Below are 23,896 nucleotides of genomic sequence, written 5' to 3'. Positions count from 1 at the left end.
TAAGTCCTGAGATATAGGCAAAAAAAATTTGATGGTTATTCAAAATGGCGGCCGGGAGGGTGGATTTGACCTCATAATCGGATGTTTTCCAGTCGATATTTAAACTTTGCCGTTTACTGCAAGTCGCTATAAAAGAACTGCAATAAAAATAGTTTAAAATGTCGCCATTTTATCATTTTTCATGACTAATTGTAAAAAAAAAATCAAAATAGGCGTTTTGAATTGATAAAATCTTATAAGAATTTTTATCGGAAATTGAAATTCTTACAACTGACAAATTCTAACAAAAGAATTTTAACACTCGGAGGACTTTACTGGTACTTGCTACCAATTTGAACCTCAAAACCGTCACAGAATAAAATCTATTGGACTTATCTCGATGAACTTAGCATCTATATGTAGGGAACTTTAAGATAGCAGAAAGAAAATCTCGAGAAAAGTCTTTTCTTTGGAAGATAATTGAGGTCAAAGTCAGAATCCAACGTGGAGGATCAAATTGGTAATAACTACCAGTCAAAATCTCATACATTTTAGCCATGGTTTTGAGGTTATGTTTCCCCATATTTCCCAAACAAAATTCTCTTGTTTACTTTTCCCCCGTGAAAATCATTAATATGGACTAATTTTATTGCCGAAAGTGACTAAAAAGTTACTTGAAGAACCAAAGTTTGTGATTATTTAGGCGCAATGATAAATTATGCAAAACTGCAGCTAAAAAAGTCGTTTGAATTGGCAATTTTGCATCGATTCTACGCAATTTTTTTCAGTGACGATTTTCTAAATTAAATATTTAGTAATTCGGTGTAAGAATGCTTGAAGAAGATTGAGAATTAGTGAAACTTTCGATCCTTGTTCAATAAACTGATTTATAATTAATTTTTGAACATATTTTATCAGCTGGTACTTATTACCAATTTGATCCTCCACGTTGTGCCAAATGGTGGGTCCTCCAAGTGTTAACAGAATTCCACTCTTTTGAATAAAATCCTGACAACATTTTACAAACTTCTTCACAAATTATTTTTATTCACAACGGTCTTTTGTGACATTTTCATGATGTTTCAGCTCGATATCAGCCTTATTCTTTTATTGATTTCAAGAAAAACTTTATTTGTACATTACCTACATTGAAAAATACCCAAATCGCTAAGAAAATCAATGAAAATTCCCAAAAAATGATTTTTCTTGTAGGAAAATTCAAAACAAATCCCATTCAAATCATCATGCCATCAAACTTGCATGACAATTCTCGCTTGAGAGCGTGCCAGCACCAACGGTCGTTGCGTTCAAAAAGTCAAATTCTTGTACTGAAAGTGCGCGTCTTTTTCTTGTTTTCTCGAAATTTCCCCGTGAAAAATGCCCAGTTTTGTGTGAAAAGTGCCTGGAAAAGTATTTCTTAGCAATGTCCGTGTCACGTGAAGCAATTAGCGTGCGCAATACGCGCCTCACGAAGGGAATTCTCAGTCGAAACGATGCGGGGCTCAACCGTGAGAAGCTCCTTGATGCCTTCCTTGTGTTGTTCGATGAATGCAATCGGGAGAAAATTAAGCGAAATGATCGAAATGTTCAAGATTTTGTGGCTAAATGTAGGTCTGATGCGGTTGTGGGATGTCTGGGTAGGCGCTGACTTCCTTTATTTTCATCCCGACAGATCGCCCCGTTGTGGAAGAAACAAAAATGTTGCGAGTCAATGCGGGAGATTTTACTGTGAAGAATCTCATCGGGAAGGGCTATTTTGGTGATGTTCACGTAAGGATGGCTTGTCCAGGAGGTGGTTGAGAGGCAGAGAGTGATGTTTTGGGTTTTGTTTCTGTCGTTGCAGCTTGTGCAGGAGAAGGCAACGGGTGATGTTTATGCCATGAAGAAGGTGAAGAAAAGCTCCTATACGACATCCCAGGTGCGCGAGGAGCGTGATATTATGGCCCAGAGGGCATCAGAGTGGATCACATCGCTTCAGTATGCCTTCCAGGACGCGCTGTATTTGTACCTGGTCATGGAATACCTTCCGGGAGGGGATTTGCTGAGCCTCATGATCCGCAATGGGGCCTTTGATGAGGATCTGGCCCGGTTCTACCTTGCTGAGCTCACCCTTGCCCTCAATGCCCTCCACACAATGGGCTACGTCCACAGGGATGTGAAGCCGGAAAATATCCTCGTGGACCGCTGTGGGCATCTCAAATTGGCAGATTTTGGGAATGCTGCGTTGATCAACAAAGATGGGAATGTGATCAGCTTGTCACCCGTTGGGACACCGGATTACATTGCACCGGAACTCCTGAAAACCCTCACGGGGCCCTCAAAGGTCACAAATACCATTCACAGCGCCACCTGTGATTTCTGGTCAATGGGAATCATTGGGTATGAGCTCGTAACGGAAGTCACGCCTTTCCATCATGACAACGTCACGGAGACTTATGCAAAAATCCTCGCGCACTGCGAGAAATCCCCCTCAGCTCCACGTCTAAAGTACCCCGAGCACCTTGTCACGAGTGAACCCTTCCGGCATTTGATTGAGAACCTCCTCACGGGTCCCGAGACCCGCTTAACGCATGCAAAAATCCTCAAACATCCCTTTTTCCGTGGCATTAAGTGGGCAGAATTGCGCCACCAGCCACCCCCAATCATCCCCATGCTCAAAAGTGACGACGATGTGTCGAATTTCGAAGATGTCGACCGGAAGAGCCGAAGGAATACCTTCGTATCGAAGTCCGGAAGCTCCGTGGCGCGTATTGGGGAATTTTCCGGGGAGAATCTCCCCTTTATCGGCTACACGTACATCCACGAGGAAGCCACGGAGGACCCTCAGCGCCCTGAGAAGCATCACGAGGTGAAAGTCAAGGAGATGAAGCGCCTCGGGAAGGCCCAATGTGAAGAAATCTGCTCCCTGCAAAACAAACTCCTAGGAGCTGAGAAGAAAATCCGGGAATCCATGTCAGCAGAGAAGAATCTCCGTGAGTGCAAAGGAGAGATCTTCACGCTGAAGGAACAACTTCAGAGCAAGATGAAGGAACTAGCCACTGCCCAGATGCAGGTAAAGCGCCTAAAGAGCGATCTGAAAGTCGAAGAAGAGGAACGAATTCGCAACGACGAAAAAATCAAGGAAACCCTCCAGTCGATTCAGAAGAAATGGGAGAAGACAAAACAAGACTCAGATCAGCTGTATGAGAAGCAGATTGCGGAGAAAGCAACCCAGATTGCGCATCTCAATGAGAAACTTCAGACAAATGCGAAGGAACTCGAAGCAAAGAGATCTGAATGTCAGAGCTTCTTGGAAACAATTGAAACATACCGTGATAAGCTCAAGCGGTCAAAGGAAAATCTGGCAACAGATCAGGCGGAATTCGATCGGAAGAAGAAGAACATCGAAGAGGTTTATCAGACAAAGATCCAAGAGCTGAAGCAGAATGTTCGTGATGAGAAGAATGCCCGTCAGGAGGCAGAGAGGAAGATCAGAGAACTCCAGCAGGAGCTTGATGCAACACGGACACATCAGACTTCCCTTCAGGAGGCTAGAAGTGTGTCAGAACGTGCCACAGGAGACCTCCGGGGCCGTATAAAGGATGAAATGGAGGAGAATAGAAAGATCCGCGAGGAGAAGGTGAAGCTGGAGCGAACCCTCGAAGAGCTTCGTCTCAAATTTGACGATCTAGAACGTGAGAATCGGGACTTGAATGCCGAGATTGAGAAGTACGCAACGGAGAGTCATCGCTCATCCGTTCACGAAGAGAACTTCCGCAGCTGCCGTGGAAGTATGCAGGATTTAAATCAAGCCGTTGAAGAGCAACTCCGAACGGACTTAGAACGTGCCAATGAACGCATTGAAGCTGAGCAAAAGAGGGCCAATGACTTGGAAGTCCTCGTACGTCGTCTAGAGGATGCAATTGCAAAGTTGGAGACTCCGCGAACTACGCGAAAGGAACTGGATAGAGCACGGGCCGAAGGTGAAGAGGTGAGTACAAACCGAAAGGTCTATCTCGATATGTTACGTCTCGAACGGGAGCGTGATAATTTGAAAACCGAACTGAAGGATGAACGTCAAAAGGTATCGATGCTAACGGAAGAAAAGAACAAGGCGGAGATCAAATGGAAGATAAGTCAAGAAGCCGGAGCTGGAAAAGATCGAGAGATACGACATCTTCAGAGAGAAATTGATCAGGCAAAGGCAACAGCTGGTGAAGAGGCGAAGCAACGTCGTTCCACTGAACAAGAGTTAATGACGCAAAAAGTGGAAGTTGTTGAGCAATTGGCAAAGATTCAGAAGCTCGAAGAAATAATCGAGAATGGGCGTAGTACTCTTCGGAGTCTACAGCAAAAGTTTGACAGTGCCACAGCGGAGAATAAACGGCTAATGCAGGAGATTGCGAGAGAGAAGGAAGACGGGAATCGGGCAAGAGATGTAGCAGAAGACACCCAAACAGAGGTGTCAAAACTCCGTCAGCAGTACGACTTCCTGAAGGCTGCGTGTGAGGTAACAGAGATTCAGCTTACGGAGCTAGAAGACTTGGTTCAGAGTGAGAGGAAGATGAATGCTGAGCAAAAGGAAAGGATTGAAGAACTCCTAACTAAGCTCCGTGCAAAGGAAGAAGAATCTCTGGAACTGAAGCAAAAGATCAACGCACTGGAAACAGAAAAGCGCGCTGTTGAGAGCAAATTGCAACAGGCACAGAATGATCTGATTGATGCGCAGGATCAACTTGAGAAGGTTTCTACGAAATTAAGCAGTGAACAACAGAACCTCATTGAAACAACGACGAATTTCATTGCAACGGAAGAACAGCTGGAGCTGACAAAGGGAGATCTGGACAAGCTGCAGGTTAGTTCTTAAAAATTGTTGTTCTTGCTGTTGTTAGAACTTTTTGGGATTTATTTATTTAGAATCTGCAGTCAAAACCCTAAATGTTCTGATCGCGTACAGCCCATTAATATCTGAAAAAAAGAATAACTCCTGATCAGTTGTAGCTTGAGCTGTCTTAAGGCTTCAAGACTTCAAGATCTTTTTAACAAAGCCTTCAGTTTATCTTTTTGTCATTGTCTAGTCTGTTTGTCAGATCTCTTTGATTCTTTTGTCAGACCGTTTAAGGCCTTAAATTTAAACATTTCTGATGAAGCTGTCTGTCCTGATCTAGTCCTGATAAAAGCCTCCTAATAAGATATTATTGACTCAGGTTAATAAAACTGGTTAAGTCTTCTAGTAACCTAAAATATAGGAAGAGCCTTCAAAAATTATTTTAAATCCTCAAAAAAGTTAAATCAGGATCTCAATCTTACAACACAACCCTCATTATTTAGGTTATCAGCGAAAGCTTCCAGAAGGAGGTTCATGCCCTGAAAGAGGAGAACACGCAAATCCTCACAGAATTATTTGAAGCAAATGAAAAGATAAATCGTCTTGCGCATGATCTCAATGTTGCCTCCATTGAAATGTCTGAGCAAAAACGTACAATTGATGATCTCAATGGGCTGCTGGATGAAAAGGAGAACTACTACGTTCAGCGTGATGTGCGCTCTGCTGCAACTCTTGCGCAACATAAGAAACTCATTGACTACCTTCAGGCAAAAGTTGAGGAGTTGTCGCACAAGAAGAAGGGAACGTTGCTTGATAAGCTCTTTGGGGGAAGTGATTCCGGTAGGAAGGAAAACATAACGCCTAATGTTCCTTATCTTGAGTCAACGGGAAAGTTGAAGAAGACAGAGGAGCAGCTGAAGAAGCAGCGTGATAGGAACAATCAGTTAACGGAGAAGTTGCTCAAAGCTAAAACGGAGATCCGTACAATGAAACGTAAGTAGAGGAGAGTTGTTTCAGGTAATTATTGGGTAGTAATGACTTGTTGTTACATCAGAACCTCCACCGCCTGCATGGGAGGACGTGAAGCAGGCCAGTGATGTTGAGACAGAGCAGGAACAGAGACGGGATTTTCAGAAGCGTGAAGAAGAGAGGTTGTCACGTCATTCAAGTGCTAAAAGGTCATACAGGATGCATCATCTGGAGATGACGATGGAGGGAACGGATGAACCAAACGTGTTCTGCTTGGTCTGTCAAGATCCTGTCTTTACCAGCAACACCTTCTGGCGTTGTCGTGTTTGTAATTGCACCGTTCACAGGAAATGCCGTGGAAAGGTTACCTCTTCTTGCGATGGGGAGCCTACACTTCCACCCTTGGAAGCCATTGATGAGGTTGATACGGCTGCACAGCAGGCTAGGATTGAGAAGTGCGAGAGTCTAACAGGAGACTCCTATCGTGGGGAGCTTCTGTTCAAGCCGCACGAGCTCACGCCTTCCGTTGTCGTGCACTGCGTGTACGAAGTGGATGAGGAGACACTCCTGCTAGGTTGCGAGACAGGCCTGTACTCGCTGCATCTGCGCGATGGACATCAGTTGGTGCCAATTGAAGGAATAGACTGCGTTAACTACATTGCCATCACACCAACACTCGCCAAGGTTGTCCTAATTGGGAATGGCGGAGAACATCTCTTCCAATGCGATCTCCGACATCTTCTGACGCGTGGACGACGCCTTTCAGGACCTGCAGGACAGCAGCTGGAAGTATCTACGCTGGATCTGCCCTTTGCCAATCGTCAGAGCAATGAACGTTGGCATTTTGCTCGCATCCGTGGGGACAATGAGTGCCTGGATGAAGCCGTTGTCATTGCAGCTACAACGTGCAGGATTGTCATTATGCGCTTTGACACGGACATCGGGAAGTTCCGTCCAACACGTGCTCTGGACACAGCTACGCCCGTAACAGCAGTTCTCTTCACGCGTCATACAGCCATTGTGAGCTCAGATAAATTCTTCGAGATTGATCTAGAAAGTCTGGCTGCTGAGGAGTTTGTTGACTTGTCTGATGCCAGCCTCAGTGCAACACGTTCCTGGCAACCGCTGGCTGCTTTCCAGATCACAGATGAGGAGTATCTGCTGTGCTTCAGTGAATTTGGCGTCTTTACCGATGAGTACGGTTGCCGTAGTCGTTCAGGGAACATCTCCTGGACTTATACGCCAACAGGCTTCTCCTACCGCCGAGGAATTCTCTTCATTACACACTTCAACATGGTCCAGATCATGCGTCTTCGTCGTACCGCCCGCATGACGGATGATACAGCAGAAGGAGACATTGAATCGAAGCTCTTCCTGACTCTTCCACATCCTAGAATTCTCAATGATGCCGGTAAAGAAGGGATCTACGTTCTTGTGACGGAGAACGAGACGAATGAGCAGAAAATTGTTCTTGTTGACGGCATTAAGGCACTTCAGGATAACTTTAACGGATCTTCCGATACGCTCGCAACTGTCTCTAGCACCTCGTCGGGATCTTCAACTTCTAGTTCCCTCAAGAGAGTCAAGAGCATTGCTGTTTAAGTATTTTTTCATTCTTTTTTTAATTGTAACGCGAAATCTCTAAGCACTTAATTTGAAATTTAATGTACTTGCCTATTATCAACAACGCTTTTATTTGTTAACGAAACGTAAGAAATAAATTTGTGAAATTTTCATTAATTTTCAGAGTTTTTTTAATTCTGTTGATCCTTTGAAGACTCTGGTTAAGACATTTCTGAGGTTTCTGAGAGATTTCTGGAAGAATCCTGCAACAGAATGAGAAATTTAAAAAAGGTTTGAGAAAAAAAGAAGACATTTTTCATTCATAAAGGGAGATGGTTAATGTCTATCCGCCATTTTGAGAAATTTCCTTGTCTGTTAGACATTTAGGACTTTTTTTAGATCCATTCAAATTAGCAGATTTATACAATTTGTGCATGATTTACGTTTCTTTCCTAACTTTAAAGTTATGCTTGATACGTTTTTTTTAATTGTTTAACATTTTGTTTCTAAAATTTGACATTCAATGACATTTCTTATCTGGCATTTGATATTGACTAACGTTAACATCCTTTTATCCAGTGCTTGACGACATTTTTCTAACGTTAAACATACTTTTTCACAGACTTAACGTTCCCTTTTCAACGTTTAACTTTAATTTTGTAATGCTTTACATTTGTTTTTTTAACGTTTGACATTTTTTCTAGCATTTGACATTCAATTAAATCTTTGACATTTCTTTTCTGGCATTTGACATTGACTAACGTTTAAAATAACTTGACGTTACTTTTTTAATGTTAAACTGTAATTTTGTAAGGCTTGACGTTTGCTTTATAACGTTTGAAATTTCTTATCTAGCATTTGACATTTACTCTAATTTTTTTGTCATTTTTCGATCGCTTGACGTTAATGTTTTAAACGCTTTTCAACGTCTGACATTTCTTTTTTTCTTATTTCTTCTTTTACTTTTGTGCAGAGTAGGACGTCATTTGGACACCCACACAGCCCTCTCGTATTGATTTTGATTTGACTTTGACTTTACGTTTGACGTTTCTTTAACGCATTAATTTTAACTAATATTTGACATTTGTTTTCTATCGTTCGAAAATTCGTTTCTATCATTTGATACTCTGTTCTATTAGTTTTAACGCCTTACGTCTATTTTTTTTAACTCTTGACATTTTTTAAACCGTTTGACTGTTTTGTAGCTTTTGATGTTAGTTTACTTGCGTTTGACGTTAATTTTTTGCCTGATGTATCTTTTCCTAAAACTTCTGGGATATTTGACATTTTTTCTGGTGTTTGGAATTGATTTTAATATTGTTAAATGCCTTTTTTCTAGGGCTTGACGTTTATTTCATTACGTTTGACGCGAATCAATCTTTTTCCTACTTTTAACATTTCTAACTTTTGAAATTTCAATCTTCCAACATTTTTAACGTTTAACATTTAATTTCTCTTTTAATCTCTTTATGTCTTTACACAAACTACTCATAAATAATTTTTCAGCTGTAAAACATTTTTTTACTTTATTTAGCATTATTGGACCAAAAAACATCCAAAATTTACAAGCTTTTCAACAAATAATTTTTTCGGCATATTTTTTGACAGTTGAAATAGCAAAATATAGTCCAGCTGGGTTTTACTTGTTGAATGTGCAAAAATTTGTAAAATATTCCTGATTTTTGTGATAGAAAATCTCCTGTTTTTCACTCAACTACTCTTCCTGTCCAGCACCTCTGTGCTTGTAGTGATCGGATAAGGTATTTCCGGTGAAAATTGTGAATATCTCGTGTGGAGTTTGTGTGAAAATTCATGTGAAAGTTGCGTGTTCTAAATTGCAAAATTTACACCGATGGCGTCGGCACAGAAAGACATTTCCGGCCAAGAAAGTACCCCAATGGACACGGAGGGATCTTCCGGAGTGGCTGAAGGAGCTGCAGGTTAGTTGCTTGGTCGGTGGGGATGGTATTTGCATGCGGATGGATGTTTGCGGAGTTTGTTTTAACCTCAAAAAAATTGGCTGTCGTGTTCTCAAGCATGTTTGTTGTTCCTTGTCAGTGTGAGAGGATAAAATGCTTTCCGGGAAGGTAAAGGATGCCTGTTGTTTTGCAGAGCATCAGGGTGGCGGAAGGGCATGTGTGGCCGCTCAGACACTTGGGGTGTATTTTGTTGAAGAGACAACCTTCACGTCGATGTCAGAACAAATGCTTATCCTCTTTGGGCGACTTCCGGAGGATTCAAAGACACCGGAAACCCTCCTTGTGGCACTTCTCTACCTTCTGGCACTTGAATGTGGCTTCACGCACAGCAGTGATCATAAGCAGGGCCACGATGAGGCATTTACGGGGTTTTTCAGCTATCCCCGAGCAAAGAGTTCAGCTGCTACAGTTCCCATTGAGTGGCTTAGACCGTCCGGGAACTTCCAGGAACGTCATTTTCGACTTCTTCACTTCTCTCAGGACTTTTCACTCGTCACACACAACATTGCTGGCTCTCTGTGTATCACCTTTACACCAAAAAACTTCTCAGGCTTCAGCATTTGTCTCTCAGTCTCACGATACATTCCCATCATTCACCGTGAGAGTGTCTTGCGGAGTTTCAGGCATCTCCCAGAGCTTTCCGTGTACACAAAGAACAAACTCTTCCTCCCTGCGAGGGATATTTTCATGCAAAATATGATGCTCCTCACACCCTATCCGTCTCTCATCAGCACCCCAGACATTGTACTCGTCAAAATCTTTCGGCTTCTGCCACAGAGATCACGGAAGAATCTCGCAGATTCCTGTGACCGCATGGGGAACATCTTTAGTCTCCTCTAAATCCAGCTTAATCAACATTTTTTTCTGTCTTCATTTATTCGTTTATTTTATTTCTTATTATAAAAATAATAATTTGAAGGAAATACATTCTGGAAATGATTTGGTTTTCACTTGGAGTTTGCTTCCTGTTCTCTTTCTTCCAGATTCAGATTTAGCGGATGAAGAGAGTATGAACGCGACGAGCAGCATAGATTCGGACGGCAAATGTGATGAGAGCCTGGAGATTGACGAAGGTAAGTTCAGATTTATTTAAGTTTAAAGATTATTACAGAGAAAAGGAAAAAGGCCCTGGGCAGGATTTGTCGGGGATTTGTCAGTTTCTTCAAGTCCTCATTTTCATGCTATTGTTTTGTTATAAATTATTTTTAACGACAGTGTGAAAATCTATTAAGTTCTGCTGAATAAAATGCTTTTAGAAGCTCATTGAAAATTTTTTGGGTATTTTAATCCTGGTAAAAATGAAACTTTAAAATTAACGATAAATTGGAATTATTTTGGTTTTTTTATAGCTTTTTTTTAATGAAATTTAAATTAAATCCGATTTCAATGAAATTAGGATTAGTAAAAGACGATAGGCCGATTAGCAGAAGACGATCGGCAAATGAAGCTTCCCGTTTTTTTCCGCTATGGCGCTGCCATGCTATTTTGCACAAATAATATCAAACTTTTGGTATTGAATGAATTTATTGTAATCTGGCCAGTTGGCCTAATATACATAATCTGTTGTACATGTATAACTTTTCATTTCACATCTCTAAATTCATATACCATAGAAATAGATCACCTATCTCATAATTATTCACTCTTTACAAAATCTTATTATTCTTTTATCTGTCTCAGCTTGGAAGTTTAAGGGCTTCCATTCACCTTTTCTTCGATGAAGAAGCAGACCAAATAATTGGTCGAAACACATCTTCAAATCGCGTCTTTTTTCTAGAGTTTTATGTAGTTCTTGATTTTTTTGTGGTTCTCGATTTTTTTGGGTTTTTTCTCTCCTTAATTTTTGGTATTGTTTGGCCGAATTTGGCTAAAATTTTCATTTGTTGATGCATCAAGAAATAGAGAAATTTTATTCTTTCTTCAGAATAATAGAGAAGGAAATTAAAGCGTTTTGTAACAATATTTGCAAAAAAAAGATATTTGAAGAAAAAATATTCTTGTCAAAAAAATCGGCCGATTTAACTGCCATGAAAACGGAAAATGCAGAACTTTCCGATCGGCTGATTTTTTTGACAAAAAAATGAATCTCGGCATGATTTCTCGTATAAACAGTCACAGAAATCAGTTATTTTTATCTCACCCACCCCACTTTAGAAGGGTAGGTATTCTTGCGAAGAAATGTTTTCTTCCCAGCGAAAAAAGGTTTACTATCTAAATGATTAGCGCATATTCTTGTTGATATTTTCGGAAAAAAAAACTTTTGTCGAAAATCCTTATAGCTTTTGTCCAATTTTTTCTCTTCTTTTCGTTTTTAGGAAAACGAAAGAATGCAATATTTTTTTTTCTCCCAATCGTCGTATGCGACATGATGATAAGCCAAGCCAAAAATGAAGAACAAAAATCGTAAGATATATGGGTCTTGGAACATGGTCCTTCTTAAAATACTGGGTCCTTTGGCTCCGTACTATTTTATTACATAATTAAAACTAGACTTTGCTTCGGGTTTTCTTTTTCCTCATTTTCCTTTCCCTGTTCAAACACCAATTTCTCTTACACAGTAGAGAACACTGAACAGAAATGCCGAGAATTCTCGTGACGAAAACATGCTAAGACAATAAGTAGAAGAACCAAAGGGCCTTTTTCAGCGACCAAGAAACCCTTGAAACTCTCTTGAAATCTTTCGTTACAAATTTTAAAGATTTCAAGGATTTCTTGGTCGCTGAATAAGGTTCAAAATCCCATAATATAGGCTCATGGAAGATGGTTTTTCTTAATATCCTGGTTCCTTGGGCTCCACACGGCTGAACCTCCGGATGTCTGTGCTCTGGCTTTGATTCCAAAGAGTACACTAGGTTTATTGCCAGACGATTATAACTCATAAACTATTTCTTAACCTCATCCTTCCAAAGAGCTTTTTCCTCCTTTGTCAGTTGTTTATAAGGCTTACTGGGCTTTGGTCTCCTCCCAAGAATTCCCTAGTTGGGTTCAGAGGCAACGGTTTACTCCATAGTGGCGGATTCACCCTCACCGATGCCACCAATCAAAGTAGCGTTGCTACACTCTCCAAAAGAATCCTGGGAGGCTTGTGGATCTTGGGTAATCCGTAAATCCTGGGAGGGAGAGCTTTGTATGTCATCAATAGCGAAACGTCGCTATTTAGCAAGAAATAAGCTTTTATTTTTGACTGCGCTCCGAATCTTTACATCTCACAGTCCTGGGAGATCCCTTCAATATCGTCCACATCCAGTCCTGACACCCATTCCTCACAACTTTTTATTTTATTTTTTTACTCAAAGAGAAACGTCAAACATCACAAATAAACGTCAATGTCAGAAAAGGAATGTCAAATAATTGAAAAAAAATAATGTCAAATGTTAGAAAAGAGTTGTTAGTTGTTGAAAAACAAGAATAGGTACAAATAAAAACAATAAAATACAGTCGTGATCGTGCAGTAGGACCGTCGTCAAAAAAACTTCTCCGCGGTAAAACGGCTTCAAAATGAGGAATTTTGCCTTCGTAGTAGGACAATTGGTATCCTACCTTTCCAATAGTACTAATTGTCCCACTGCGAAGGCAAAATTCCTCATTCTGCAGCCGTTTTACCGCGGAGAACTTTTTTTGACGACGGTCCTACTGCACGATCACGACTGTAGAAGACTTAAAGCATTAAATAAACAAGAGAAATGTTTTACGTTAGGATTGCTCAAATAAAGTGTCAATATGTAGTTGCTAATTTGAACTCAAGAGCCGTTCATGTTTTTTTTATAATTTTTTTTTCATAAAACTCTATTCCTAAATAGTCTTTTGTTGCTGTTCCTTATCTGCTTTTCTTTTTTTTAATAAATGGATTACTTTGGCCGGAAGAAATCTAACAAGGAGAAAAAAAGAACAAACCTCTTAAAAATTAGCGTTTCATTTTCCCCAGTAGATGTAAAGGCGCTTTGGCTCTGTGCAAGATTTTTATCAACGAATTTTACCTTAAATTCAAGTTTTTCAATTTTTTTTATTCGAATAATCATGTTTTTTAAAATAAAAATGTAAAATTATTTTTTTATACAATAATTATTACAAATTAAAAAAAATCCCTCAAAAATTATTACAGACGAGGTAAATTGTCGCTTCGCTCCAATTTACCTCGCCCCGCTTCGCGGGGATTTGATGCGCTTCGCGCAAATTTTAGAGAGAAAACAAATTGTGATGGTTTGTAAGTAGATTGAGTTCACTTATCAATCCCAAAAGAAAAATATTTGCAAAGAGAAGAAATCAATTTCATACAACACTTTAGGCGCCAAATTCAAAAATTTGCAAAAACTGCATGAAATCTCTATGGGGGCTACCTGAAGGGGGGCTTTGGGGGGAAAATGAATACGGCCATCTGAAACCGCCTGTTATAAGGAGCCTCTGTGCCAAATTTCATCGCGATCGGTCAAACGGTGTAGATTTGTATAGCCGAACACGACGGAAGATTACCAACAAACAGGCCTTTCTTTATTATTATAGATTTATTAATATTTGCTTGAAATTTTTAATTAAAAAAAAAAAAAACTCCAGAAATAAGATGATTCTCTCCCTTCATTTACTGATCTTTTTTACCCCATTCAATTTTTTAAAATAAAAATCAAATCGGAAATATCACATAAAAGATATTTTTTCATTTTTAGCAAAGTTTTAAATTTCATCTCTTATGACATTTTCTTTGTATCCAACAAAAATCAGACAAATCTCTTTTGGCATTTGATCCCAAAACCCTCTCTCTCGGGGCGGGGGGATGATGTGAGGTGCCACAAACAAGCTCATCACTGTTGAATTGTCGCCTTGTCCTGACCCCCATTTGGGTGCTCCACCTCATACCCTGTGAGACGCCCGCCCAAAATTCTCAGTCCATTACATCTTGGGAGATGGCTTTGAATAAATACCTCACTATGGGGGTTGGGGTGATGTTTGAGGCAGTCAAGGTCACGTTCTGGAGCCACCCTGAAAGTTCCTCCGAAATGAAGGAGGGGGCTGGGTTTGGGTGGATGGTGGTAAGTGCTCTCCAAAGGGGTGGAACCGCCATGGTCATTGGAGGAGAGAGATTTTCCTTCATACATAATGCTCTGTGACGTAGACAAGTCAGGGTTTTTCTGTGATTTTTTGCATGTGCCAATTTGAGTCCTTGAAGGGGGGTTGATGATGAAATGGGGTGCGGCTAAATTGGTTTAATTGGGTGCACTCTGTGAATGCAGAAATGCCTCCCTTGTGTGGATGATGGACTTGGGAACAATTCTCGTTTAAATTGGAGGGATTTCCTTTGTAGCATTTTAGGGTGGGAGGTTTGAGGAGAATTTTTCTTTTGAGACTGGTTGGATGAGAAAACCTTTTGCCGGTCCATGGCATCCCTCGAGGCTCCCCCGAATTTTCTCTCACATTCTCTCGCTCTCTTGGGGGTGGAAAAGTCTCTCACGGCGTTTTGGGATATTTTGAAATGAAATTTTCCCACCAACATCGTCATCCTTTTGGGTTTCGCTACGCAGTTGTAGCTTGGCAGTCTTCCTGTTCAGTTTAGCCAACTAGACACACTACCCCGTGTAACCATCTCCCCCACTGTGGGGGCTCACCATCGCTGAGCACAGTGTGTGTGTGTGGGTACAAAAGGGGTGGAATCAAGCCCCAAAAGAAAACGTGAATCACCGTAACTTCCCGCGAAGTGTGAAATTATTAATTTCCTGTGATATTGAAAAATAAAATCTGGGCTTGGAAGGAATTTTCGCGCGCAAAGGGCGCAAAGTATTGGAAAATTGTGATTTTTTCTTCTTCTCAATACGTGCTCGTCCGTTTTTATGTGTACCAATATTGAAGCGATATGGATGGAAAATTTCATGAGAAAAACAGGGGGTGGTTGTGTAGTAAAATATAAACGGATGAAAAAGAATGGAGTAAATGTTGGAGAAAAGAAGGAATTCTCCAAAGATCCTTCCTCCACACGTATCTCTTTCCGTACCATTTTCCCTTCAGAATATTCTCCAATGTTCACAAAGAATTTTCGTTCCGATGTGTACCTCCCACAGAACATACGAGACAACATTCATCCAGACATGGGAATGAAGTTTTATAATATTCTAAGCGGATTACGTAATCCGCCCCATCATCATCAGTTCTTTTCTCATTTTTTTTGTACGATGAAAGGAGAAAAAAAAGCCTTTGGTTTGTTGTCTGGGGAGGTTTTCACTCGCAGCAACATAATATTCCTTTGGTGATTTATGCGAGGAGCAAAACGAGAAGAATCTTAAATTGCTGTGAAATCTCTTAAAGGATTCCATGGCTATATGGGTATGGTTACAGCAATACACCAATTGTGCTGAAACCGGAGGATTTTCTCTCTCTCTCAACTGTAAATGGAGAGATTTAGTGTTATACCCCCACCCCCCAACAAGCTATATACAAACGATATATAATGTACAATAATTCAGGGAATGTCATTAAGTTTTTAATTCTTCAATTTATTTTCATTCCCATGCGCTAATCTCCTTTCGTCTGACGCGAGCTAAATAGAATTGATGGTTTAAATCCGCCTCGAAATGCTCCAAGTTCAGCGACTTCAAAAAAGGACTGTGTGGCACATTAGAAAGGATTAAATTCATGAATGCCTTGAAGGTGAAGCATGTAAAGGAGATGAGAAAAAAATCTGCCGAAAAAACGCTGAAAATTTCCTCATTTTCCAATAATTGAATTCACGGCAATGAGTTTTATAAAAAATGGATGATATTGGCATCAATTTTTATTCAACCGAGAGAACAGAGTTGCAAAATAAGATAGATTTTTCATAAAAGCATCAAGGACTCGATTTTTTTTTTGTTAAAGACAAATGTTTAATTAATATTGGGTCGTATTCTGCAACCAAGAAATCCTTAAATGTTTAGTAGAAATTCTTGGAATTTCAAAGACTTCTTGGCCGCAGAATACAACCCATATTGTCTATGTTTCTCCCTAAAGAGAATTTCATTCAGAACGAAACATTTGGAAATATTATTTTAATGAAAAATATTTCTTTATGAAAATCTTGTTTTGTTATGTGTCATTATTCTCAGTAAAGAGACAGAATGTGAAAAATCCGCATAATTTTTTTAGGGAAATGAACTTGTTCTTCGATGATCTAGTTTTATGAATCAAAAGATTCCCAGTTTAGTTTTTATGTTTTAGCTGGTATATCCATAATCGGAAACACGATAAATTTCAAATTAAGGTTTATTTTTGATAAAATTGTTGATTAACATTTTAATTTTACCCTGCTCCAAATGTGTCCTGGAATGTAAAAAAAATTTATTAAAGCAATTTTCATTAGCGTCTTTTCTCTTTGCCATGTGTAATGTCCAAGGGAAACACACTGATAATTTGGGGGCTAATATAGAGAATTTATTAAACACAACTTATTCCTGTGACAGCTGGGGAACGACTCCGCTGACTCACTCTCTGAGAGACTCTCACACATATATTACATGCCACTAAACCTGTGAATACAATAAATTTAAAGAAAAATTCAAATGTTTCACTCTTAAAGCAAAATATTTGACGTATTCTTTTCAACATCCAACTGGGGGGTATTATGAGGGCGGTAATCTCTCAATATACTACTATCAATTTTAAATTTTTCGTTAGGTAGTTATTCATTTCAAGAACAAGAGATTTTTAATAATGTTTCATCAATTAAATTTAAATTAATTTTTGGGCGCCACTAATTCGTAAATAAGAATTAGTAAAACATTGAACATATAATTACGCTTAAGATGGAAGCACAAAAGCTTCTTCCACAACTCGATGTATAACTTAAGAGCCCTTCTTCTGCCTTCCTTGAAATAATTTTCTGCAAAAAAGTTAGGTTATACTTGATTTTTTAAGCAAAATTTTTCAATAATTCAATGTTTTACCTCGATCATCATTGAATAAAAGCTCCATCTAATTGTGTTTTTCATGATTTCTATTCATTTTACTAAATTCTGCTCTGATAGTAAATTAAAAGCGGGCTCTCTCAGAGTGGTTCTTGGATATATTTGCTACTGTCGCACATGAAGGGTAATTGAATATGCTACTCGCGTTTTCGGCTAGAGCATGGGATGCTTGAAATCATAAGACCTTCTTGTACCTTCTTCGAGACGTCCCCCGACGCAGATGATGTTGAGTTGATCGAGTTGATCAAGGAATGAGCTCAATCCCTGCAAAGATTGCAGGAAGATTGATGTTCGGTACTGATTATCAATGGTAAAAGATCCTGACTTCGAGTGCCTGATAAAATCTCATTTTGTAAATTTCGGATGAGAAATTCAGTAGTTTTAATTCGGCTGGATTAAGATATAGCGAGGGCGACACAAGAAAAAGCCTTAAGTCCCTTCGGCCGCCCAAGGGACTTAAGGCTTATTTTTGTTTCGCCCGCGCACAGATTCCCTGTCGACGCTCCCGAAAGGAGTTTTGTCCTCCTAATTTCACCCTTATACCAATCTCGTTGAAGAAGCTCATACACAGGTTTGTTGGAAAGGCAAAATAACTATATGAACAATGCAGAAGATTTTTTTCGCGCGAATTTTGAAACGCCAATTTTTTTTTTAATCATCACTTTAACGTTTTATGAATGTTTTTTAAACAACAAATTATTATTATTTGTTTAGCGCTACCTAGAGCTATGTATTATTTGCCGTATAAGCTGTGTAGCAGCACCTAGGAGTCTGACTATTAAGGCCTAACCATACAATTTGCTAAAAAGACGGTGTTCTTTGTTTTTTTCTCACTTGCTCCTTGTCAAATTGTATTGCGCTGTCACTGTCAAACAAGAAACGCGGTTATAAAATATAAAATATGCTCGTTCGTGCGCAGGGGAAACCGGATTATAAAATCACACTTGCAGGTTGTCAAACATCTCTCCCCCCAACAAATTAATAATTCCTTTGCTACATATTTAATAATAAATTGGTTGTGGCTGCTTGAAGAACATTTATGATTGTTAAACTTTATTTTTACGTTTTATTTATTTATTTTTTTACTTTATTTTTTTGTTTCCCATCCCGGAAGCTATCTCCTCGTGTTGTGCATTTTCTTCTTAATAGCTGGACTGTGAAAAACCTTAAATGTTTGGAATAATTTAAAAAAAATACATTGAAAAACTTTTTTTAACATTTAAAAATTATCCATTCGCTGAATCTATTATCTTTAATCTATCTTTTAAATATTTTGCAACTCTAATGTGATACACTCTGAAGGATATTTTCTAAAAATGGGTCAGCAGAGTGCAGTATAAATAGGAGTTGAGGTCACTGAGAAAAAGGTGGTGCTGTGAATGGGGGCAAATGTATCTGAAATTCTTCTCACAGCAAACACCATTATATGGAGAGAGGAAGAAAAGAAAAGAAAAGAGAGGAGATGAGGAAACTTTTAGCTAGAGTAAGGATTATATACTTTGGAAAATGCATACTATCCAAAATCTTGCAGTTGAGTTCCACTTAAATACCTTCTATAGGGGGTATGTTTGTGAGGGGAAAGGATTTTAAATTGCCTGCCATTCTCAAATGGAATCTTGCATCCCCCATATCGTATTTCTCTCTGTAATGTTTGTTGTACCATCCAAAAACACATCATAGGAATTAAATTAAATTGTTTTGTGGTGTTGAGTAATTCTGTTTAATTTAATTTACATATGGATTTCGTATCCAACAGAGTACCCCTGAAGACTACTATTTATGTAGCACCCTTGTGTGATGGTGAAATTTTCTTGTGAACAATACCAATTTATCCTGCAGGACTTTGACATTATATATATGTATATAACTTATGCTAAAGAGAATTTAGTGTTTGTGTTTTGTTGTGAATTAAACAACGAATAAAGCTCCTTTTTTGTTGTTGCTTAAAAAAAGAAGAGAATTGTTATTTGCACAAAATGTGTGATTTGAAGGAGGATGAAAGTGAATATACAGTGAAGAAGGAACGTGGTGAGAAGGCAATTGATACGCACAGAGGTGTTCGGAGGAGAAAAGGAAAATTTGCAATCAAAGTGGATCCTTCTTTTAGTCCATGGGGAGGTCCTTTGCCAATTTCGGCACCTCCATCGCGCTGCAGGAGCCCAATGTTGAGCCACAGCCACAGTGATGGGCAATTTGTGCTCTATCGCAAAGGTAAATCATTTTTCTTCTCCCTTTTAGCTGTGTTTCTTTCAGACACAGCTTTTGTGTACCGAGCAAAATCGAAAGTCGTCAGATCGGGCTCAAACTTGGGATGAGCACGAATTAGGGTCCCCACATTCCAAAAAACGTATGCGCCAAAAAAAAAAATTTTCCGGCCGGCCGTCCGTCCGGCCGTCCGTAGTACAACGTTAAATTGCAAGAGAACGGTAATAGATAGAGACTTGCGGTAAACGGCAAAGTTTAAATATCGACTGGAAGACGTCCGATTATGACGTCAAATTTTACCCCCCACCCCTCCGTCCGCCATTTTGAATAACCTCAAAATTTTGTTTTCGCTATATCTCAGCCGCTATTATAGCTAGAGGGCTGAAATTTTTATATGTTGTAGGGGCCATCAAGACCTTTCCAACGATACCTCATTTTCGAAAATCGGTCAAGCCGTTTAGTCAATATGGCCGCCACAATTTTTCATCGAAAATCGACCATAACTCGAAAACGGCTTGACCGATTTTGATCAACCCAGGCTCAAATGAAAGCTCTCAACAAACCCTACAACTCTCTAGAACATCAGAAGTTTCAAAAGTGGCCGCTAGGGGGCCAAAAATCAAAAACAAAATTTTCGATTAGTTTTCGATGAATATCTCGAAAACGGCGACATAAATTTTTTTCATTTTTTGATATGTTGTAGCTGACTATATTATCTAGCTTCATGCCAAAAATGAAGAAAATCTAAGGATCCGTTCTCGAGATATAGCCTTCCAAAGTTGGCATGTCATATCTCGGGTTCTACAAGTCCGATCTTGATCAACTCAAGCGCAAATGAAAGGTTTCGAGAAACCCTACAAATGTCTAGAACATTGCAACTTCGAGAAATGACCGCAAAAGGCGCTAAAGTCAAAAACAAAGTTTTCGAAAATTTCGAACTCGAATTTTTCGAAAATGGCGACATAAATTTTTTTCATTTTTCGATATGTTATAGCTGACTTCAAGACCTTTCAAACAAAAAAAAATTTATGAAAATCTATGGATCCGTTCTCGAGATATGGCCTTCTAAAGATTTCTTAGGGTATGACTTTTCAACTTTTCCCGACTTTGCGCGTATTTAAATGAATTCGCGTTCTAGTTTGCTCTCACAAAATTGGTACATTGAAAGAAACACAGCTCTCGTAAGCTTGGTCAGCTTACCAGTACATTTTTCATGGGGGGGGGGGAATGTGAAAGAGCTTTTCTCTCACCTCCCCATGGGGTCATTCATTCAATTAATACAATGCGGGTGGTTGATGTGCTTTTTTATATATCGATTTACTCGGTGATTTCCGCAACATTTACCCAACATTGTATATTAAATTTTCTTTTTTTTTTTTAAATATGAAAAACATGGTCAAAAAGGCGCAATTGCGATGAAGAAATATTCCTCAATTTACCATCTTTCGTCGCAACATTTTCCATTAATTTTCATCAAGAGTTTTCTTCTGTGTGTGTGTGTAAAATGAAAAACATTTGAGAGTGGAAAAATGCTTTTTATGTGACCAAAAAGAATCTTTGGCACGCGCACGTTATTGAATAAATTTTCAAGGCGAAAACGAAGAAAGATATGCTATAAAAATATATATAGCATAAGATGCTAGAGGGTGGTTTTGCTCATGAATTTCCTCTTCGATACTTTTCCTGCTCTTTTTTTTCATCTTTTCTTTATACTAAACTTGAGGTCAGACGCCACTTCGGCGTCAAAGTTAAGAATCTTCATCTCTCCATCAACGATAGATCCACTACACAATGATAAATGCAAACACTAACCGCCAAATGATACTTTGGAAAATGATGCTTCAGCAGCTTTTCCTTTTGCTATGGGAATTTCATGCAATATATTCGATAGTGGGTAATTTATGGTGGAAAACATACAATTAATTGAAACAATATTTCTCCCCTATTTAATGGGGATTGAACATTTGGAATTTCAGGGTGTGTGTGCAGATAAAGTTTTAGTTGATTTGGTGTTGTTTGTCTTATTACGAAAAGGGTCGCATAAAAGGGGTTTTCTTCACAGATACTACGCTCGTTAAATAACCCATCTCATCATTAATTGTATTTACACCCCTTCCCTCCCTTTCTTCCCATCTTAGAGAGACATTGCGTTATCATTAGAGAATTCTCTTCTATTTTGAAATTAATATCGCCTCACATGCTTTACATGATTTGAATAAATTCAATAACTCTATGATCAATCTTGAGATATTTTTTTATTTAAATATTAAAACTAGCCAATTCGAGCACCCAATTACGTAAGTGCAAATTCCATTTGAAAGTTTAATAGGGATACGCATATTAAAAGGGGGCGGAGTTAAGTACTAGAGATGAATAGGTAAAGTACCTCAACATATCCCTTATTGTTAAAAAAAAGAACCCGATATCTACACATTTAGTAGATAAAATATGCTTAATTAACGAAAAAATAGTAAATTTTTATGGCGAGCTGTATTTGCGGGGTGTGGGGGTAGTTAACTATTTTTGTAATCCGGTCTTTGTTAGTGGGGGCTTTTCTTTTTAACCAGGAGTTAAAAGGTAAACTCAAATTCTTTCTCCAGAGCTTTCGGCTCCCTCCGATCCTTTCTCAATGGATCAAATTGTACATTCCTTATGAAAACTCCTGGAAACGTCTAAGGCTATCACAGAACGGAACTACATAGCACGAGGAAGTCGTCACAAAACTACATAACATGAAGCTTTTTTGAGAAAAAGGCAAAACTACAATTTTTAGAGAAAATTTGAAAATCTCTTTGTCTAAATTTAAAAATTGAATCGGGTTTAGGCAACGGTTTCAGTTAACGGTAGTTAACTGAATTTGTGACCTCTGCTTTGGGTACAACATGCGTATGTATATACATATAGACCAGCGGGACCAGCTCCTTCTTTCTAGGGGGAGTGGAAGTAATCCAAAGAATTGAAGTTTCTGGGTCAACAACGTTGGTACTCCATTTTCAATTGCAACCAGTAGCTGTTTATAAGCTGATGCGAATTCAGTTTAATTTTGATTTCTCCTGTAACCTCCCATAGCCCGGACACATGTAAAAAATGTTTCTATATGGTCCTGGGACATATTATAATTCGCTATAAATTTCATGTCGTCAGAAGGTACGTATTCGGCGGTGTAGAAATAAGGCAAAGAGTACATTATTGTAACTAGTCCACGTGGTCTAACATTGCAGTCAGAGGACCACAATTTGGTCTTAGTCACTTTGCCAGTCTTTTCTTATATAGGTTGGTCAAGATAACATGGACCGCTTTTAGGTTAGGCCTATAAAATCGATCCATCTTATCTTGACCAACCTATATATCCACAGTTCCTTGATATATGTAGGTAACCTTCAAGTTCAAGGACCTTTTTTTTTAAATTTTATCACCCCTTTGCTTGTACAGATAGGCCAAACCAAAGCTTTTTGAATTAACTGTGTCAAATGCCTAAAAATACGTATTATATCTCACGTCCAAGGAGTGAATCGTGTTTACAGCTTTATCGACCATTGCTCTGCTGATCAAGCTCTCACGCCAATTGCCTTTCCACTCCACGTCAGATCACTTAATGAATACTTAGGCAAGCGACTTTCTACGCGTGTAAAGACTATGACACGTGACCCCCCTCCCCTAATTTCAAGAGTTGGGAAATATACTATGCTAAGTTGTATATAAAATGTACAGAACTTAGCATAGTATATTTCCCAACCCTCGTTTTTATTTCTCTGCGCAAAGAGAAGAGACGCCTTAGCGCCTTCCCCTTTTACTTAAACATCTGACTTCAGTGTTCAGATGTGTAATCTCTATAATGCCAATTTCAGGAACTTACAACTTCAGGAAATTTTCTAGCTTCCGGTTATTAAGTGCGTTGTATCCTCCCGTTAACAGTTTAATTATCGCCTTAGGATCTTATTATCTATTCTGACTTCCTTTTCCGGAAGGACTATATCGTATTACGCAATGAATTGTAATTCGGTTTGGGAAATCGACACTCGGGCCTCTTTCATGGCAGGAGTCCCATCTGTTGTTGTACTATGAATGAAGTAGACAAAATATTTATTTTAAAAAAATGCAAATACGGATTGGGTTTAAAGCAGTTGACATCGCATTATTGACAGCTGAAAAGAAGTTGTCATTTTCAACTTTAAACTCACCGTTTACTAGCTCTGGTTTTCTTTCTCTGTATATTGATTGAGTTTTCATCAGCTACGGCCAAAACCGAAATATCAAGAAAGAAAAGTATTTTGTGTAATATGTCTCTGAATGACTTTACATACATGATCCATTTTCCAGCAAACATATTACACAAAGTACAAAAAGAATCTTATTTTCAATAGAGGTCAAAGTTCTCATCCGCAAAAGCGAACCTTAACTTTCACTGAATAACCTCTCTTTATAGCTAAGTTGCCCCTATGTGGGGCTTCAAAATGTGGTCCGAGTTG

The 23,896-nt window shown here is 38.9% G+C and overlaps 2 protein-coding genes across 5 annotated transcripts in view; both read left to right on the top strand.

Moving 5' to 3' along the window:
* The first annotated feature begins 1,262 nt into the window (after positions 1-1,262).
* LOC129792480 (citron Rho-interacting kinase) lies at positions 1,263-7,495 on the top strand. 2 transcript variants are annotated; one of them, XM_055831558.1, is made up of 6 exons: positions 1,263-1,586; positions 1,652-1,749; positions 1,823-3,949; positions 4,043-4,813; positions 5,290-5,779; positions 5,841-7,495. In XM_055831558.1, exons 1-6 carry the CDS (start codon positions 1,403-1,405, stop codon positions 7,355-7,357), a joined length of 5,187 nt encoding a protein of 1,728 aa, XP_055687533.1. In that variant the 5' UTR covers positions 1,263-1,402; the 3' UTR covers positions 7,358-7,495. The 2 variants fall into 2 exon arrangements, with proteins under 2 accessions (XP_055687533.1, XP_055687532.1); XM_055831557.1 differs by having other exon boundaries at positions 1,823-4,813.
* Positions 7,496-8,929: 1,434 nt separating this feature from the next.
* Positions 8,930-23,896, top strand: part of LOC129792486 (phosphatase and actin regulator 4A) — a 147,180-nt gene continuing 132,213 nt past the window's right edge. The window contains exons 1-2 of one of the 3 annotated variants that reach the window (XM_055831574.1): positions 8,930-9,258; positions 10,281-10,370. In XM_055831574.1, coding sequence (XP_055687549.1) covers positions 9,171-9,258; positions 10,281-10,370 — 178 coding nt within the window. In that variant the 5' untranslated portion in view covers positions 8,930-9,170. The remainder of the gene's footprint in view (positions 9,259-10,280; positions 10,371-23,896) is intronic. The other 2 variants (XM_055831571.1, XM_055831576.1) reach the window with 2 other exon arrangements.

Source organism: Lutzomyia longipalpis, chromosome 3, assembly GCF_024334085.1.
Source record: "Lutzomyia longipalpis isolate SR_M1_2022 chromosome 3, ASM2433408v1".
Lineage (NCBI taxonomy): Eukaryota > Metazoa > Arthropoda > Insecta > Diptera > Psychodidae > Lutzomyia > Lutzomyia longipalpis.
Note: the sequence above shows the minus strand (reverse complement) of the source record. Positions and strands in the feature narration are given on the sequence as shown.